This window comes from Diabrotica virgifera, chromosome 3 (genome assembly GCF_917563875.1).
Source record: "Diabrotica virgifera virgifera chromosome 3, PGI_DIABVI_V3a".
Classification (NCBI taxonomy): domain Eukaryota; kingdom Metazoa; phylum Arthropoda; class Insecta; order Coleoptera; family Chrysomelidae; genus Diabrotica; species Diabrotica virgifera.
The window spans coordinates 251,166,286-251,188,170 of NC_065445.1; the positions used below are offsets into that span (position 1 = coordinate 251,166,286).

The 21,885-nt window shown below is 32.0% G+C and overlaps 2 protein-coding genes across 2 annotated transcripts in view; one reads left to right on the plus strand and one right to left on the minus strand.

Moving 5' to 3' along the window:
• LOC114336418 (uncharacterized) overlaps nucleotides 1–21,885 on the minus strand; it is a 407,921-nt gene that overhangs the window by 301,359 nt on the left and 84,677 nt on the right. The gene's annotated exons all lie outside the window — the stretch shown is intronic.
• LOC126881685 (cytochrome P450 4C1-like) overlaps nucleotides 1–21,885 on the plus strand; it is a gene marked incomplete in the record, with an annotated part of 54,281 nt that overhangs the window by 15,484 nt on the left and 16,912 nt on the right. Inside the window, 4 exon segments of the mRNA XM_050646092.1 lie at nucleotides 12,521–12,797; nucleotides 20,730–21,088; nucleotides 21,141–21,209; nucleotides 21,569–21,885. Of these exon segments, the coding sequence (XP_050502049.1) occupies nucleotides 12,521–12,797; nucleotides 20,730–21,088; nucleotides 21,141–21,209; nucleotides 21,569–21,885 (1,022 nt within the window).

Here is a 21,885-nt window from a genome sequence, read left to right on the forward strand (position 1 = left end):
TATTACCAAGGGCCGAAAGTCTATGGAAAACTTCTATAATGTTTATTTTATTAAGTTAGTTCTTTAAGTTAGTTATTTTAAGTTCTAGCTGCAAAAAAACCATTTCTTTTTCTGTTTTAAATTGGCTGGAACGGTAATAAGAATCTTGTCAGAACTGTTTTTTGATGTATTTACACACCCAGGAACAAAACACCACTTATTTGGCTTTATTTTTAATAATTAAATACGTAAAAAACTGCGCACATTCAAATACACTGAGTAAATAAGTATACAAAACTAGTCGTCGATCGAAGACGTTACGACTGCTGACGTCACAGACCGTAGCCTCGCCGCAGGGTACCGTTTTTCTAGCCTCCAAGAAAATCAACATTATGAACTCATTTATCTTAAAAAATATACATTTTTAAACAGTTTTATGATTGTTACGTTTTTATATACCTTGTAATCTATTGAATTTAACTATATTTAAAAATTAGTGAACATCCCTATTCTGCTTGTTCATTGGCGGATTGATACCTCTATGGAAGGTTGTCACTCCATCTTTTGCTTGGGCGGCTGATACTTCTTCTACCGATTGGTGATTTATCTCGTGCTATTTTGACCACACGTGTCTCTCCCATTCTGGTTATAGCCCGATCAAGGAACACAAAACTTTACAAAAACCTCAAAAAAATTAAAGGAAGGATGAAAATTTGGGAATAGGTAGTTGAAGTTGTCTATTATTATATAAGAAAAAGTTTACAATTCTAAACCGTCTCCATTTTACAAAAATAGGGAAATATGGGTTGGTTTTTCATTAAAAGCTCTGTATTTTAAAAATAATAAAATAATAAAAAAAATGTAACAGTGAAAAATAAAATAGTCATCAGAGTGATTTAACCTTATAGGTTATTGATTATGTACTATAGAAAGGAACTACAACGTTAACGGGGTTTTATTATTTCATATGGTCAATGAATCTCTATATATGAAAAAACCGTGGAGTGCTACCATTTAAAGGGGTGCGTTTTTGAGAAATGGGTGAATTAGTCCCTGGGCACAGGTTACATTAGGGTGAGTTCTATGCACTTTTGGTACAAACACGTCTACATAAAAATTGTTCCTGGTTAAATTTCCTATCTAAATATAACTCTTTAAAGTCAAAGATACTTTTTTTTACAAAAATATATTCAAAAGAAAAAGCACAAAGAAACCCAAAAGAAAGAAATCTTGTTTTTTGTCCCATAACTTTTGTCCACGGGGATATAGGTATAGACATTGTTTCACAGAAAAAAAACTTACATATTTTCTCTTTAAAGTGATGTTTAGTAGAGGTCATTAGGATTTGAAGTTTTCGAAATATGATTTTTCAAATTTCGCCACTCACAGCAATTTTGGGCAATTTTCCTTGTTATTTCGCAAATATTGTTCTGTAACTTTTTTCTACGTAACTTTAGGTACATGTAAGAGGAATAGAAATCAATACAGTACATGTTAGGTACAGTTAGGTACATGTAATAGAGGAATAGAAATGGTTATTCATAATTGAAAATGGTTATTCATTTTTAGAAATCAATACCTTTAAAATGGTCTACTGTATAATGTTGTACGACTTCTTTTAAAGAGGTTACCTTTTTCAAGACTTTATACTTTTAACGAGTTTTTATATTTTTTACGATTATTTTTTAAATTTCCCATTATAAGTTTTTTTTCTATATGGTATATTATATAATAAAAAAGAAAGCTTAGTCTCTTTACTTTAAAAATGGTGTATTATAAAAAATTCTAGGGTTATTTTTGAATGAGACAAGCTTTTTCAAATTGTAATAAGTACTTGCAACGATTTTTGATTTTAGGATTATTTTTTAAATTCCTCATCATAACTTTTTCATGTGATTGTGTGTTATGATTGAATCTTATTTTTTGTAGGTAATACTTTGGATCCACTTGACTCGGCCGGGCAAACTTCAAAATATGGATTAATGCCAATATTTACTGTCAAAGCTCCTGCACCACAAGCTTTGCTTGAAAAAATAGAATGTAAATGTACCAAAGGATGTACAAAAAACTGCGGTTGTAGGAAGATAGGAATTAGTTGTTCAATATTCTGCAAAGGGTGCATGTGCATGGGTACTAATTGTGGGAACTCTAAGATAACTGAGGTGTCAGAGGAAGATATTGAAGCTAATGCTAACGAAGAGATGGACTTTGATTTTGAAAATTTTTTAAATGTCAACGTTTAAATAATTTTAACTAAAGTGATGTTTTTTAAGAATAATGTTTATGTAATTTTTGTAAAAGAAATTTTTTTAAATAATACAGGTAAAAAATATCAAAGAATCACTCGGTTTCCATTATGTATTTAAATATAGATGATACACCATTTTAAAGAACAGAACGTAAGCCCTCTTTGTTGCGCAATATATAGATAGTATATTCATGTACAAGAAAAAAAAAAGTTATAATGAGAAATTTAAAAAAAAAATCGTAAAAAATTTAAAAAATAATATTTTTTTATATTAGGTATTATATAATATATAATATATTATATAATAATTTTATTTTATTTTTATATTATATTTTAAAAAAATCTTTAAAAGTATAAAACCTTGAAAAACCATAATCTCTTTAAAAAAAGTCGTACAACGTTATACAGTACACCATTTTAAAGGTAATTGATTTCTATTCCTATTACGTGTACGATTGCATATACCCAAAAGTTACGTAGAAAAAAGTTACAGAACGATATTTGCGAAATAACAAGGAAAATTGCCCAAAATTGCTGTGAGTGGCAAACTTTAAAAAATCATATTTCGAAAACTGTAAATCATAATGATCTCTACCAAACATCATTTTAAAGAGAAAATATGTAAGTTTCTTTTCTGTGAAGCAATGTCTATACCTATATCCCCGTGGACAAGAGTTATGGGACAAAAAACAAAATTTCTTTCTTTTGGGTTTCTTTGTGCTTTTCTTTTGAATATATTTTTGTAAAAAAAAGTATCTTTGACTTTAAAAAGTTATATTTAGATAGGAAATTTAACCAGGAACAATTTTTATGTAGACGTATTTGTACCAAAACTGCATGGAACTTACCCTAATATAACCTGTGCCCAGGGACTAATTCACCCATTTCTCAAAACGCACCCCTTTAAATGGTAGCACTCCGCGGTTTTGTCATATATAGATGTCCATTGACCATATCAAATAATAAAACCCCGTTAACGTTGTAGTTCCTTTTAGCTATCTTATTTTGAATATAATCAATAGCTTATTAAAGATTGATCTTAAAATTGTTTTTAGATCTCGATTATTTTATGAGATATAGCCTATTATTTAAAGGTTGAAAACCAAAAATTTTTAAAATGGTCTTATTTGGTTAGTTCTGTATCAATTAATCTGAAAATTGGTGAACACACTCTTTAGAGATCTATTTAGGGCTTGAAGTTAAAATTTTCCAAAAATTTTTCAAAAAAAATTTACGGCCAGTGGAAAAATTTTGGATATTTTTTTTAAAAGAACTGAAATCTTTGGTTTTCCTTGTAAGTATGTACTTACCTGAACGAATTACATGCGCGTGCATGTATCCTATATTATTTTCTTTTTGAAATAAGTTAATAATTTGAAAAACTATAATTTTAAAGTACTTGTATTTTTAAGTAAATTATTTCAATATAAGCAAATAAAATGAAAATATATCAAAATTTCTCAAAAAAATATTTCTTTTACTAAATATTTATAAGGTTTTCTAAAGTTCAGTCAAAAATTAAATTAACTTAATTAAAAATAAATGTACTCCATTAAGAGGCTACATCAGCGCGTCATCAATTTTTTTTTTCGGTAGTTCTCCGAACTTTCAACAGTGCGGCAACAGTGTGTCGGCAGTACTACAGTCTCCGTGACACTATACATTATACGACTATACTATCAGAAACAAAGGCATATTATTGTGATAACAATAATTATTATACTCATAGGCGCGCTAAATATTGCCATGTCAGTCAAATTCGATTTCTTGTTATAGATAATCGTTTTTTAGTAATTCCATTGTGACACAAAATCTAGACATGGGATAAAAAAGTTTATTTGAAGAAAGTGTATTTTTTTGTTCTTCTTAAAGGCGGCACAGACTCGTTTTTTATATTTAATTTAATTTTAGAGTAATTTCTACATACTAACATGTTCCTTAAATTGGGCTCTGTACCACAATTCTTTACTATATTGCGAATATGTGTTCCAGATATCTCGACAAAATATTCAAAATTAAAGTTGCATCTTGGAACGCGTTTTTCGTGCGGTGATGTTGCCTCCTAAGTTATAAAGGATCAAATGAGCATGAGGTAGTAAAATGATAAAAGGTGCAATGAAAAATCGTTTATTTTATTGTATATCGAAATGGATCGTCACTGTTTACATTTAATTAATCAATCTAAATTTTTCAAAGTTTATTTTCATCTTCGTCTGATGTAAAATTTGTGTTTGAATCAACTTATATCAATTTATAATAGAATCAACTGTAAAATCATAATTTTGGGTCTCTTGTCAGCTACAGAAAACTTTTCTCCTCTTTTTAATATATATTTTTGTCTACATCCTTTATGCACTTTAATTTCATCACAGAAAAAAACTTTTTTTGTCTATCATCTTTTCTTCCTAAAATTACACTTTTTAATGTTTCAATTCCATGTTTGACAATTACAACTTCTTCGTTATCACATTCTAAATGTTTTTCACAAATAAAACAAGAATTATTATTATTTGTTTCTTGGTCGCACTCATTGTAAATATTTACACAATTATTTTCTATCAAACAGATCACTTTTATTGATAATAAGTCAACGAACTGTTCGTTGTAATAAGTTATAAATTCAAAAACTTTGACAGCCGAAGACAAAACATTGCAGCGTGAACATAGCTCTAATTTTTAGGTTATGTTTATCTACTGTGTTTAGGAAGCGCGCCGTTTTCTCTTTTAAGCAACTTTTTTACCTGTTTTTACGTGCCCCATATATTTTTACCTTTGCAATAGGCGTGTTGTGTATATATGTTATATGTTACTCAAGCCTTTTTTAATATGTTCCCATATTTTCGTTTAAAAAAAGGCTTTCAGAAAAAAATGGCATCGATTTTATTAAAACGTGACATTTTTTGTAGTTGTTTATAACAAGTGAGCCTTATTTAAAAAGTGTTCTATGCATAAGAAAAAAAGATACCGCTTTCGAAAGAGTACATTTCCAAGTACGTATAAGCATATTTTTAAAGTTTTTTGTGAATTTTCAACAAAGATATTATTGATTGAAATCTTGAAAATTGACTTAAAATAAAAATCAAAAAAATATAATTTTTTTAATGCCATACAAATTTTTATCCTTTAAAGTAATGTTGTACAATTTTAAATCTAAATTATATTACTAAATTATAATTAGCCATCTTAAAACGTAAATCTAAAAGGAATTTTAATTTAAATGATTATATAAATTTTTGTGACAAAAAATATATGTTGCTCTCAAAACTTGTATTAATATATATTAAAACATATTTTTCTAAATTAAATAATTTGTAGTTCACAATGAAAATATATTCACGTTAAAATTGATATTATTCTAAAGGTATTATGTTTTTTTTTTCGTACATTTTAATGTTTGATAAATGCCCCAAATTATCGATTTAAAAATTAGTTAATTTAAAAATGTGACATTTTTGTTGCGCGCGCAATTCAAATAAGCGCCCCTGTTAAGTACTTTAAAAACGGCTATAGATTAGAAACAAATCAAGATGCAAACAAAGTTTTTAGTCAAAATGTTAGGATAAAAGTATCCTGATGATTTTAAAATAAAATTTTTTTTTATTATTGCCGTATTTTCCGAAATACAGTACTTTTAATGAAAAACCATCCCTTATTTCCATATTTTTGTAAAATGGAAGCGGTGTAGAATTGTAAACTTTTTTATAAAATAATAGACAATTTCAACTACCTGTTCCCAAATTTTCATCCTTCCTTTATTTTTTTTGAGGTCAGATTGTTCTTTGATCGGGCTATTATGTGGTTGTTCCATTCTCTTTTTCTATTTAGTGTCCATTCGTTTATACACTGTACGATACATTGTCTTCTGATATCTTCACTCCTCTTTCGATCTCTCAGTGTATTTCCTGTAATTCTTCTCAGTACTCTCATCCCTGCCGTTTCGTGATTTTTGTGTTGTGGCTGCATCGGGTCTTGTTTCTGCTGCATATGTCATTATTGCAGTGGCTGCTCGTGACCTCAGTATGCGGGTAGGCTACACATATACTTCGGGTAGGCGACAAAAAATATCCTACAGTTTGTAATACATTTTGAGCCGTCTTGCGATACTAAATGTAATCTATGAGCGCAACAATGTGTAAAAATTGCTTTTGGAGCATCTACTTTAATTTTTGATTGTAATCCGTTTAAAGAGCCAGCCATTACACTTGCACCATCGTAAAATTGAGCAATTAATTTATTTTTGTAATCATATGGCTCAAGCACGTTTGAAATTAAACTATATAGAGCGTCTGCAGATCTATTATCGCTAACATCAAAAAACCCTAAAAATCTTTCTGTTACCTGACCAACTTTGTTAACAAAACGGATTGTTAAAGTACACTGTGATTTTTCGGTTATATCACTAGTATCGTCAGCTAGTATAGAAAAAAATTGACTTTCATTAATTTCTGTTGAAATTTCATTTTTTACGTAATCGGCAAGACAATCTATTAAATCATTTTGTATTGTTTTTGACAAACCCGTGAACACCCCTTCTATTTTTTAACATGATCCTGGATTTCCTGATCGCGTTTAACTACTAAATTAAAAATTTCTTTAAAATTACCCATGTTTGAAGAATTATGGCTCTCATCACGACCGCGAAATGTAAGTTCTTGTTTTGCTAAAAGAATTGTAACATCAATCTCTTCAACTTCTTCAATCTTTTTCAACTTCTTCATTATATATCTTATTAGATAGAGAAATATGTCCAGCGAAAGCACTGTCAGTAGTTTGTTTATTTTTTTCTAACCGTTTTAAATCTAAGCAATTGTTTAAATGTTCTTTCGAAGATTAATGTTTTTTTACACTAGCTGATAAATTTTTCAAATCTGAATATCCCTGACTTACCCAAACATTTTGCTTCAAATTTGAGAGCAACAGACAAGGCCAACAGAAAAGTGAATTTTTAAAATAACTTCCGCTTAGCCATTTATGATTTTCATACCATATTGTTTTAAACGATGTCGAAAATGGTTGATTGTCTTTTGTCTTATCTGTGGATAAAATTGTTAACTTTTGTAAAGGCCGGCCCATTGAAATAATTACTAATCTTTCTTGATTTTGGCGCCTTGAAAAAGGCGTCTCGATCAAACTGCATATTACATCATTTAAAATATTCATATTCGATGACTAAAGTTTTTCCACCAATAAAACTAACACAAGTACGTTTCAACAACGTCAAATATTACTTATTTTATTTATGTATCAAATAATAATTTACTATTCGAATAAATTGATAAGTTAACAATTAACCTCGCTTTAAATTTTTAATTATCTATATAATCTAATAACACATTATTCAGTTTTCATAAACAAATTTAAATTGTCCTACATAGTTTTATTCAATACTTAACCTACTAATAACAGCCAAAATCAAAAAACAATTATTTTAAAACAGTTTCACAAGACACAAGAGAAGCAACTGATAAAATTTTATAGGTCCGGCTATAAGACTCTGTGCCTATCCGCCCATTCAAAATCGTAGAATACGGTCGCTGCAGGCCTGCTCGCGTAAACAGAGAGAGATCGCACGTCAATTCCGTGTTGGCGTCGTTCTATTTCAGGCTACGTTCCCGAGTGCCTGACCAAGGAGAATATAGAATCTATACAGTACTACTGATACTACAAGGAGCGTACAATAATTATAACTACGGAGAAAATTTTTTGGATATTTTTAAAAATAATTTGGATAATTTTTGCTATTTTATTGTAGATATTGTGTCAAAATTTATTAATTACAATTTTGAAATAAGTAATTTATATTAATAATTTATATTATTGTACTACATTTGAAGAGGGTAGGCGGCGCCTACCTTGCCTACCCCGAGGGGCCGCCCCTGCATTATTGGTCTTACAGTGGCTTTATAAATTCTTGACTTCGTCTCAGTGTTAATATGTCGGTTTCGCCATATAGTGTTTTTAAGGCATCCTGCCAGTCTATTTGCTCTTTGTACTTGATTTCTCACTTTTGTTCAGGTCTCCGTAACTTGACAATTGACAATGTAATTCCAAGGTATTTTATTTCCATTACTTGTTCAATACCGATACCATCAATTTGTCATATTGAATTCTTTTGCTCTTATGTTAAATCTGTGGACTAATCTTTGCAGACTATCTTCATCTTGGACTATCAATATTGCATCATCTGCGTTGCAGAGTATTTTTGCTTGTTTGTTTCCCATTCTATATCCTCGTCATTTGTTGACGTTTTTGATGATTTCATCCATGATTTTAAATTGAATAGCATAGGACTCAATGAGTCTCCCTGTCTTATTCCGTTGTCTATATCTATAGGTTCTGTAAGTTGTCCATCTATTTTGACTTCCATTTTGTTGTTTTGGTAGATGTTCTCAATAGATTTTATGATATCTAGAGGGACTTCTCTATTATACAGAAGATGGATTACTTCTTTGAGTCTTACTCTGTCAAATACTTTCTTCAAGTCCATCAGACATAGTAATGCTGGTCTATTATACTCTAGCGATTTCTCAGTAATTTGCTTTATGACGAATATTGCATCTGTACACGATCTTCATCTTCCAGTACGGAACCCCTGTTGTTCATCTGCTAAACTTATCCTCTGATTCATTAGGTCTTGTAAAATTTTAGTTGTAAGTTTTAGGGTAGTATTTAACAAGTTGATACCTCTGTAGTTTTTTGAATAGTAGAATTAGTTCGCTCGTTCTCCATTCTTCCGGTATTTTATTGTGTTTTATGATTTTGTTAATTATAATATAAGTAGTGGGGTTCCTACGGTCTCCTCCGCATCCCACATTTCGCTCGCCATCGTTTTCTATCCACCCATTCGTTTTCGTCAATAGCTCTATCTGCCATACACTGTTCTATGCCTTTCTTCCATGTTTCTGTAGGCCTTCCTCTTCTTCTTCTATTTATGGGTGTGTAATTTAATGCTCTTTTTGGCCATCTTTCCTCTGACATCCTCATAACATGACCATACCATAGCAATTTCTTTGTTTCTATATGGTCAACCGTGGAATATAAACTCTTTGTCCGTCGTCTTATTTCCTCATTTGGTATATGTTATAATCTAGATACTCTGCATGCTCTACATAAGTAATCCATTTCCGCTACTTTTACATTTTTTCTTTCCTTTCCTGTGAGTTGCCAACACTCTGCTTCATAAGTTAAAATAGGTTCCACAATTGTTCTGTAGATTGTTATCTTTGTGTTCAGCTTCACCTTGTTAGACCATAGTAGACCATTTAAAATACGAGGTGATTTCCTTCCTTGCTGTATCCTATGCTGTATGTCTCTTTTTGGAGTTCCTTCTTCTGATATTATGCTTCCTAAATATCTATATTCCTTACATTTCCTTATATTTCTTAACTCTAATTCCGGATCTTCGGTTTCCTCTCCTATTCTCAAATATTCCGTTTTCTCCATGTTCATATATAGGCCCCATTTTTCATATTCGATCTGTAACTTTCTTAGCATATAATCAATATCATGTTCATCGTTGGCAAGAATTACTTGGTCATCAGCAAAAAACAAAGTTGTTAAGCAGTTTTCTTCAATCATTATTCCCATCCCAGTAACTGTTTTCCTCCATTCCTCCAGAGCTTTCTGGATGTATATTTTAAATAGTGTTGGCGATAAGCAGCACCCTTGCCTTAAACCTTTTGTAACAGGGAATAGTTTCGACATAGATTTTCCCTGTTTAATACAACTTTTCGGATTTTGATACATATTTTGAATTGCTCGCACATATGCTTCGCTTATGCCTATCGTGGCCAAAATTTCAAAGAGTTTCTGTAAAGGTACCGTGTCGTAGGCTTTTTCCAGATCAATAAATGTTAGGTGAGTAGACAGATTCCTTGCTCTTCTTTTCTCTATTATTTGTTGCATCACGAATATGTTATCTGCGCACGATCTACCGGCGCGAAAACCACTTTGTTCTTCCATGTCCTGAATTTCTAATTCCACCCTTTTCTTTAATACTCGGCCATACAACCTCCCCATTGCACTGGTTATACTTATACCTCTATAGTTTTTGCACAACGTTTTGTCTCCTTTTTTGTAAATCGATTTTAATCGATAAATTTTGTTAATTAATGTTGTTAATTGTTCTGTCATTGCCGCTCCACAATATTTCAATAATTCGTTTGGTGTTCCATCCTTACCTGCAGCTTTTCTGTTCTTCAGCTTTTCGTGGTTTACGTACTTCCTGTGTACTTATATTAACATCTTCATTTGTGGTAATTTCTGGTGTTTCCGGTTATACCATCATTTGTTCTTCCTCTGCATAGTGCTTTTTTAGATAGTCTATCCATATATCCTTTTCTATGTGTTTTGGTTCTATTAGTTCCTTTACCCCCGTTCTTTGACTTCTTATATAGCGTTATATTTCCTTTTGTAGACCTTAAAAATCATGTTCTATTTCTTTCGAAAAACGTTCCCATGATCATTTTTTATTCTTCTGACGACTGAATGTGTTTCGTTTCTTATAGTCTTATAATTATCATATGCCTTTTGTGTTTTAGTTGACATGTAATTTGGGTAAGCTTTTTTCTTCTCTTTATGTTTTTCCTTCACTTATGTACAAAACCATGGAGTTCCTCGTCTTGGAAGCGATTTATTTTTATTAATGTTTCTTTCACCAAGATCTTCCCTGGCTGAGGCTAAGATATTACACTTCATTTTTGCCCAGCTTTATTCAACTCCGTCACTTTCTGTGATATACCTGTTGCTGCTTTTTTCGTTTATTCTCTTTTGGAATAGGTACAGTTGAGTCCGCGAGTCTTTACCCGTGCGTCATTAATACCTGGCGAGATAAAAAACATACCTTTTATCTAGCATCATTCTCTTTCATGCATGAAACTCATGACAAACCAGCTGCCGTTTGTTATTAAGTAACAACACATGTTATTTTTATGAACCATCTAGACTCAGTGCATTGAAAAGAGATAGGTACAAAAAAAGACGATTCGGTATGTTTTCATATTTTAAGCACAATTTGTTTGACGTTTCTGATTTGTTTAATTTTGTGGCTGTCAGTCAGTTGAACTTTTTGCGGTTTTTGTCGAATTTTTGCGTTTTGAAGTTTCTTTATATTACACAAACAGTTGTTTTCACAACTAATTTTATATTGGGCTTTGAAATTTTAAGGTAAATAATTATATTTAGGCAATTAATATTTAAAACATACAAAGCTAACGTCATTCACACAGTAAAGAAATGACTGTGTTTAGATTTCCGTCAAAGTGAATAAAATAACAAAAATAAAATATGTTATTGGATTTTTTTATAAATTGTTTATTTATTTATTAATCAATAATAATAAAAGAATTTATTAAGCTACTTCAAATGTAGCTGTAATTCTGCGCAAAAATTTTGAAGCAAAACTTACATTTGACATTCCATATATTTGATAACATCAAATTTTATAATAAAACCCCTAATCGGAACAGTAGCCACTTTCTGTCGTTGTTGTTGCGTGAAATAGATTTCCGACTTATTTCGTATGCTGTAAGTGATGACGCACGGGTAAAGACTCGCGGACTCAACTGTATCTTGTGGAGTCGTGTAAACTTTCTACTTTAATATTGGTGGTGTATTCTGCTGTTTTGTTATTACATATACAGTGCGTCCATGAAGTAACGCATAAGATAAAATGGGGGTGCATTATACAAATTTGTAAATAGCACCAGTACATGGGTAATCGCTGAAAGTCTTTTTACTCTAGCATAAACGGTTCAGATGGTATAAAAAGGGGGTTTTTTAAAATGTAACACCCTGTAATGAAAAAAAGGCAATTACCCTTAAGTGAAACCTATACCAAAAAATCAGCCACGTATTTGTGAATAATTGCCGCAGGATTTCTTTTTAATTTCCATTACAGTTAGGGAAAATTTTTTTTTTTTTAAAACATCTTTGTTAAAAACTTGTCAACTTTGGGGCCTTACCCCCACTAAACGGTGGGTGATACACATATGCTGTTGGAAACTAAATCGTAGAAAATATAGTCCTTTAAAGGGGTGAAAAGGGGGGTTACGGGCCGAAATTTTTTAAGAAAAAGTTAGTCTCATAATAAGCACCCCTTGATATACCAGAAAAAAAAATAAAACCGGACTTGTGTCCATTTTGCAAGGTTCGACCTCTGTTTCCTACACTACTATGTTATATCTTAAACGACCACTCCTCTAGCGACCAGCTTGTAATTTCCCAACGGTGGTCGCTATTGAAAGGTTTTACTGTACATATTATCATGTATAAAGTGCATTTTACCTTTTTTAGCTAATTTTAGGACATTCAGAAAATAACGACAAAAGCTTTATATACAATTTTTTAAATAATTGGCTTGGAACAGGGTTATTAACTAGTAATGGTAGCAAATGGCATACCAGAAGAAAGATGCTGACTCCAGCTTTTCACTTTAATATATTACAGAAATATCTTGAAGTGTTTAATAAAGAAACAGAAATTTTACTTGACGAGCTGGATAAAGACGCTGGAAAGGAATATATTAACGTATTGAAACCAATAACTGATTTTACGTTATTTTCAATAGGAGGTGAGTATATATCGGTTTCTTTTACTTCTTTGTGTGCTATTGGCTATACTAATTTTGCTGACGACAGCTCGAAAAAAAGTCTCAGAGGATCTATTAAACCATTCCCTCAGGTTTTTAAACCATGAGGTCCTTCTTCGAATGACACTTAACGTGGCCAATATATTCCGCTGCAAAACAATTTCGTAACGAATTCTATCTAATTCACTTATCTGTAGGATTGTCCCTTACAACCATATCTCAAAGGATTTCAGTTTTTTTAAGAAGTCTTACTTTTTCTGCCGTCTACTCTTCTTCATATACCATTTCCTTTCAGAACGTTTGTTAGCATTATAAACATTTTCATTTTATTCACTGTCATCCTAAATAGGTAAAAATATGGGCGCAAAAAGCAAAAATTTTCGATTTTTTTCAGATTTCGTTAAATAAAAAAAAGAGAATGTGTGTGTGTACTTTGTACTAGGGATGGGAAAAACCTACCGGTTTAAACCTAAAACCGGTTTTTTTACTTCGCAATAACCGGTTTTACCGGTTGTTTCTTTGTCCCGGTTATAACCGGTTTTTTCTTTTTAAAGTAAAAACCGGTTATTAGGGTTTTACGGTGATTAGGATTAGGTTAGGTATTATTTTGGATCCCAATCATAATTATTATTCTCAAGTAATTATTCCAAACAAAACCATAATTCAAATTTTATTTTATTTTATAAATACAGAAGCAAACTAAAAGTGCAATCACAATATTTACATAAGAAGTGATGTGGTTGAATTAGACGCAAACATCATCTATTTTTCACACTTAACTCTTGACATTGAAAGTGGGTGAATGACTTTTTCTGATTACCAAAAATAATGCTCTGACTATGAATATCGAATTACTGATTACGAATACGAATCTCCAAGAATTTCCCTACGTTTTCAAAATGATACACCCATACAGGAAGTATTAAATGAGTTAAAATGCACCTATTCTACAAATATACAAATGTGTTAAAAGTAATACATGATCAATTTTTTTTGATGGTAGTAAAAATAAAAGATAAATTGCATTATCCAATTTATTTTTAAGTAAAATATTTATGTTGATATTATTTTTTTTTAAATCCCATTTCTTGTAACCTATTGGATTAAAAAAAAACCGAAAACCGGTTTTTCCAAAAACCGGTTTTTTTGTCGGTTATAACCGCCAGGTTAAACCGTAAGCAAAAAAAAACCGGTATAACCGAAAACCGGTGTTTTGTCAAAAACCGCCATCCCTACTTTGTACGCGAGTAAGCCGTTATACTTCTATTATATGTTATATGATTCCTTAAAAATAAATATACTTTAAACAGTTTGTTTTAATTTTTTTTAAACACCAAACTAATTTTGTGCTTACCGCTTTCAAAAAAAAAAAGAAATATAGGATGATTGCTCCGGATTCGAACTCAAGACCTCTCGATCTCTAGCTGAATGCTATACCAAATACGCTACGAGGACTGTGTCTGTATCGGTTCGGACGTACCTAATGACAATTCACGGTAACAAACAGACAAGGTGTGAAGTATAATAAATATACAATAAAATGTTTTAATAATACTCATCTTACTCCTGAGGAAGACAAATCCAAAGACACAAAAATTATAATAAATATATTTACTAAAAACACTAATTAGTCGAGGCATTGAAGCACAAAAAAGGCCTTATTGTCGATTTTTGGCGCAGTAAGACGGATTTTAATGCATTTTGGTGCGTTGGATTCGTGAGAATGTCAGGAAATTTTGTGAACTAATGTAATGAATAAGAAATCTGAAATTGCATTTGTGCATAAGAAAAATGCATTTCAAAAGTGCATTTTGAAATAGGCAATTGTTGGGCAACATCCCGATTAATTATTTTAATTATTTTTAGTCGTTTTTAAGTCCATATAAGAGTCTAAATTACCCCGAGCGGCCCCCGATAACTTCACGATTATGTAATTAAAGCATAAAGACTTAATAATAATAATAATAATAATAATTAAAACGTTTATTTTAATTTTACTTTTTAAAATTCGTAATACAAAGTATAGCATAAAAATGCCTCTAATGTTCTATTTGAATAAGGACATAAATAGGTTGAAATGTATTTACTAATTAAATAATATTGGTTTGCAAATTTGGCTAAAACCCCAAAATAGCTCTAACAATTTCTATATTTACAGAAATTTCGAAAAAGAAAATTTATAGAAAGAATTCTATATTTAAAGAAGCCTTTGAGATGTTGGTTTTTCGAAGAATGCTGAAGATTTCTTAGACAGATCACGTGACCAACAACGAGGCGCTGAGATGAATAGACTGAGAGAGAATTCCTAAATATTGTAAAAAACAGAAAAACGAGTTATCTAGGAAATAATTTACATAGGAGAAAGATACAACTTTTTACGACTCATAATGGAAAGTAAAGTGGAAGGAAGAAGAGGTTCAGGAAGAAGAAAATGCTCCTGGCTGAAGAACGTGAGAGACTGGACAGGCATGGACAAACATTCGATACTCAGAACCGCTCAAGATAGATAACAATTTGCTGTAGTTATAGCCAACCTTCAGTAATGGTGAAGGCACCGTAAGAAGAAGATAGAAAATATATAATTCACAATGTTAGCAAACAGGAGTTATTTGTAAAATTATTAATATTGTTAAAATGATTATATTATAAATAATTAGTATTGTAGTTAATTGTTAAAATTAAATACCATTTGTTTCATTCGGAGAGAAAAGTACAGATGACAACAAACAACTAAAAAAGCCGAGTTGAAAAGACATTATAAGTAAAAGAACAAGCAAAATAATATGAACTGTACTAATAATAGGCTACGGTACTGAAAAATAAAAATATTAATGCCTGGTTGCACCAACAAATCTTAAGCTTCAGCTTAACCCAGCTCAGCTTATAGATAGGACCGATTTAACTGTCACATACGTTGCACCATAATTTTCAATTCTTATCAATGCAATCCACATGACAATCCACTGTGGCAAGCTGAAAATTGATCTAAGACTCAATGGTGCAACGCATATGTTTCGTTAATGCACGCCTTAAGCTTAAGATCTGTTGGTGCAACCAGGCATAAGAATACAACAAATGAACTTCTAGATCGTTCAATTCATTATTATCTCATAATAAATGTCATATCTAAACTCTAAAAACTCACTTTTCTAGCTTGTTTGGCTGCAAAATCTTTAATCAAATTTTTAAAGTCTAAGGGCCGGTTGTTCGAACGCTAATCAACAATGATCATTATTAAATATTTAATTACTGTCACCAAAACTGTCAATGTCAACTTTGTTTGGGTCGCTGAAAACATAATTAATTACAATTATGAGATTTATTATTAATTGTGTTAATAATTATTGTTATATTAATTGATTATAGTCTCAGAATTATAATTAATTATGTTTTAACAATTGACATTGACAGTAATTAATTATTTGATAATGATCATTGTTGATTAGCGTTCGAACAAAGCGTTCGAACAAAGCGAATCAAAACTGATCATTATCAAATATTTAATTACAATTATATTTGATTAAGGGTACTTCTGACAGATGTCGCATTTTGAGGTTATGTTGACTGATTTATTTTATTATTTTGGTTTTAATTTAAAATAAAACATAATTAAACTCTTTCTGATGTTAATTTCTTGTTTTTACTTACAAATCAATAATAATAATAAGCAATTTTTAATAATTTAAGAGCTGCGGCAATATTTTAATTACTGTTTTACCTACAATCAATAACTGATTAGTGTTTTTACATGTATTTTTCATGTCGCAATTTGATTCCCATCAAGAAAATTGATTACAATAAATGATTGATTATAATCAACTTCTTGATTAGCGTTCGAGCAACCGGCCCCTAGGGCCGGTTGTTCGAACGCTAATCAACAATGATCACTATCAAATATTTAATTACTGTCACCAAAACTGTCAATGTCAATTTTTATTGGGTTGCTGAAAACATAATTGATTAAAATAATGAGATTAGTTAATCAATTAACATAACAATTATTAACATAATTGATTAAGTAATTTCATATTACGTTTTCAGCAACCTAAACAAAGTTGACATTGACAGTTGGTGGCAGTAATTAAATATTTGATAATGATCATTGTTGATTAGCTTTCGAACAACCGGCCCTAAGGCTTTAAAAAGCTCAGCATTTGAAGCAAAACTGGCCGAACTAGACAATCTTATTTAGAATCTTCGTCAGAAGTCGAGTTACTCAAGTAGTTTTTGACTCTTTTCAACACGCTGAATGATCTCTCTCCAAATGCATTAGATGTCATCATGCATAGTAGAATGCGCAAAGCCGTGTCCATATTCGGTAATAATGGTGTTAACTGTTTTTCATGAATGATTTTCAGATACTCCAAAAGTGTATTTCTCGGAGGCTTGGTAATCTTGTTGTCATGAGGTTCTATTTCTTCATCAAATATACCTTCAACAAAGCCTTTGAACTGTACACACTCTTCTCCAAAGTCGCCATCTATGTCGATTCGATACTTTTTGGTCAAAATAGAAACGTTTACCCCGATTTCTTCATTGCAAATTGATGATAAGTTGTTTTAAATCCATATTCTTCATTAAGACTGAAATACACTTCGGACCTTTCATTCAATTCTGAATAAAGCGTGTCAATTACAACATTGAATCTTTAAGTTTTCTTTGCCATTAAAGTGGGGTTCAGTGGATTTATCTTCTTTGTCTTATCCAGGGAGAGCTTTTCTTTTCGGGCGTCTTTTTATTTCAAGAATATAAGTTTCATTTTTAGACAACTCTTTTCCTCTTTTTTCATAGGAATCAAAGTTGTCTCTCAGACTCAATGCACACTCCTTTAGAGATTTGTATTTTGCAAGTCACATTCAAGTCTGTAGCAGTTAATGTTTTGCTACTCTTGTAGCACGTCAAAACGTTGTAAAATACCGTACCACGTGTGTAGTAGAATAGCCATTCTCTTATTTGAAAAATTGTTTACTGATTTCAATTCAATTGGTAAAATTTTTTTACCAAAAAAGTTTTTTTACAAAACGCTGCGGCCCCTTTTTGCTTGCGGCCCTAGGCCGCGGCCTAGTCGGCCTAGTGGTAAATCCGGCACTGCCCAAGCGGGGATTTTTGCAGTTACTCGAGCGCGTCAGATTATTACATGGGGAGAAACCTTGTACCCTGAAAATGAACCTCTACCATATATTGGCTCTTAATGCAGGGGAGTTCGTTAAGAGGGGGCCGAAAAAATAAATCTATCCTTAGAAATACTCGAAATTGTCAGATTAAGATAAGGTAAGTATGTACATGCAAAACAGTGTATATTTAAAAAATCTGACGATTTGAGCGGGGCGTAATAATACTTACTCAATATTTTTCAAAAATCTATCGAATGATATCAAACACGCCTTCCCACGAAGAGGGGTGGGGGGTAAATTCAATATTTTAAATACGAATCCCGCGATATTTCGCGAAATGAACATCAGATCGAAAAACTGAAAAATACATTTATTCAGTATTTTTGAAAAATCTATCGGATGGCACTAAACACGACCCCCCCACCGAGGTGGGGTAGGGGGTTACTTTAAAACCTTAAATGGGTGCCCCCATTTTTTATTGCAGATTTGGATTCCTTACGTAAAAATAAGTAACTATTCTTCGAGACATTTTTTCGAATTATGGATAGATGGCGCTATAATCTAAAAAAAAAACGATTGTTGGAAATGGAAAATTAACTTAAAAATGAACAAGTCCCCACTAAAATGGAAAACTTTACTTAACTCTTTTTGGTTTTAGGACCTACTCTTCACAACCCAATAGGTCCCCAAAGCGCTTGAGTGACTGCACATTTAGCATACTTTGCTCCCCTACCATAATATTATGCGTTAATATAATATGTGCGGAAATATTCTGATTCAATTTTTTTTCACCATCTTGCTTGAAAAGGTTCCCTATTAACAAATTTGCATGTGACCAGGGTCAAAAATGGGTCAAAAAATTTTTTAAACATTTTTTTTTAATTTAAAATGTTTTCCGATTACATATACAAATACATGAACTGGTTGAAAATAGTGTCGGGCCTCTTGATTAGCAATTAAAAAACCAAAATTAGCAAAAAGATCTTCGGGATTTCATCATTCGATGTTCATAGAATATCTACGTACCTTGGTAACGTTGAAATTTTCGGTCTTTCACATAGTGTTTGAGGGTTAAAAATGGCCGATTTTCCAATTTTTTAATTTTCAATCGCCTATATCTCGAGAACTATCACATTTAGGGAAATGTCGCTTAGGATCTTTTCTAATTTTAATGATCCAAAAAACCCAAAAAAATTTGTCCGATAAAAAAAATTAGTTTTACGAAAAAAAAACGTTTAAAAAAATTTTTGACTACTTTTTGATCCTGGCATCATGCAAATTTGTTAAAATAGGACCTTTTCAAGCAAGATGGTGAAAAAGATTGAATCAAAATATTTTTCTGCACATATATTTACGCATATTACATATACATGCAACGGTTGAAAATAGTGTCGCGCCCGCTTGACTAGCAATTAAAAAAAAAGGTTTTCTATATTGTATTGCAAAAAGCTCCTCGGGATTTCATCAATAGATGTTTAAAGAATATCTACCTACCTTAGCAGCATTAAAATTTTGAGTTTTTCAAATAGTTTTTGAGGGTTGAAAATGGTCGATTTCGCAATTTTTAAATTTTTAATCGCGCATAATATGTCAAACACGATCAATTTTAGCGAAAAGTCACTACAAACCTTTTCTGTTGGGAATGATCCAAAACCTAAAACACTTTGTCGGATAAAAAAATTTAGCAAAAAAAAACAAAAAAAAACCTTTAAAAAAATTTTTGATCTGTTTTTGGACCTGGCAACACGCAAATTTGTTAAAATTGGTCCTTTTTGAGTAAAATTGTGCAAAAAATCTAAATCAGAATATTTTTACTAGCGGATGCGCAGCGGCTTTCTGGACTAATTATGAAATGTAGCCTTTCCTTACTGTGATTTCATACTGTCTACTAAAATTGTGGCTATTTGATTCCAACATAAATTTACAAGTATGCAAACGACTATGTTATTCAAACCAATGTCTCTTAGAGCTTCGAACAATGCAGAGCTTAACGCAATGAAATGCCCTTCAAAAGTCAATAAAATAGACAATAAATTGTAAGGCTTCAGGCTTCAAGGATACAAATTTAATAACTACGAAACGGTACGATTTGACAACGCTGCTGACGATAAAATAGAGCAGCCATGGGCTTGCGACGTAAACGTTGTGCATCTAGAGAGTGGGAAGTTTAGTTATCATGGAGACGTGGTCAAGTGAACAACGCGTATATGCTGTGAAAGCTTATTACAAAAGTGGTGAAAGTTTTGTGCTTGTACCACGAGCATTTCGTTTACACTACCATTTGCCGCCCCGCCCCATTTAAGTTAGGAACGCTGAAAGTAGTGGTTCAAGGTCACAGAAAGAGGTGGCGGTATCAGAACTGCTCGCACACCACAGGATATTGAAGCGGTGCCAATTCATTACTCCATTCAATCCATTATTCGAGGACTCGCATGTAATGAATTTGGCACCGCTTCAATATTCTGTGGTGTGCGAGCAGTTCTGACACTGCCACCTCTTTTTTGTGATGTTGAAGCACTACTTATAAAGTTCCTAACCCAAGTCTTGTAACTTGGGTCTTGTGAACGGGGGGCAAATGGTAGTGTAAACGAATTGCTCGTTATACACGCCCAAAACTTTCACCATTTTTGTAATAAGCTTTCACAGCAAATGCGCGTTGTTTACCAGACCAGGTCTCCATGATAACTAAACTTCCCACTCAATAGATTCACAACGTTTACGTCGCAAGCCCGCGGCTCCCCTAGTTTATCGTCAGCAGCGTTGTCAAATCGTACCGTTTCACTAAATCACCCTTTTTTAGAATCTGCGTTGGGAGTGAGTTTACGCGAAAAGAATTGTGATGAATATAAAAAGGCTATTCATGAGTATGTAAAAATTGGCGAATATAGGATAACCAAACCATTTTTGTATCTAGATGTTATATTTAATATGCTTCCAATTAGTAGGACACTTAAAGAATATATAAAGACCTTACATGATTTATCAACCAATATAATTCGAGAAAGGGAGCTAGGCCAGCAAATGGATGCCGAAGGAAATTTTTCCTACTCGAGAAGAAAAAGATTGGCCTTATTAGACCTCATACTTGAAGCAAGAGCAGCTGGTGAAGATATTGATGAAGAAGGAATCAGAGAGGAAGTAGATACGTTTATGTTTGAGGTATAATATTAGTTCTAAATTGTAAAGACACGTTTCAGGTACTTTTTTTTAGGGTCATGATACAGTATCGGTAGCACTATGCTATATTCTGCTAAATTTAGCTAATGAGCAAGATTATCAGGTAAGAGTATCATTTTTAAAACTTAAAGCTAAAATCAATACCAATAACACAATAATTCGTATTAAAATTAAACTCTCAAGGCTTCTGGGTTGCACCGCGTCGTTGATTTCTAGGCTGAGATTTCGACGTCCTTTCTGACGTCATCTTCAGGGCTTCCAGTTTCTCAGTCGCCTGAGGCTCCAGACATTATACTCACTACAATACTGTTGTGATTGACGTGGGAACGGTCATTTAGACACACTAAAATAGAGATAAATGCAGATGTAGACCTCAACCTTCGGACATACCTAATGCTATAGTAGCACTAAACTTTCTATACTAGATTTTATTTCATACTTATCCTTAATCTGTGATTTTAGGCAAAAATATATGAAGAAATTCTATCAGTCTTAGGAACAACTCAATATCCAACTCAGCAACAACTAGGGGAACTCAGGTTCATGGAAAGATTCGTTAAAGAATGTCTGCGTCTTTATCCTAGCGTGCCATTAATTTCTAGAGTGACTGGAAAGACTCTACACACTCATTCTGGGTACACAATACCTAAGAACTCGACAGTTATTATGCATATTTATGATTTGCATCATGACGCGGAAGTATGGGAGGATCCAGAGAGATTTGATCCTGATAGATTTTTGCCGGATAATATCGCCAAAAGACACCCGTTTGCATATTT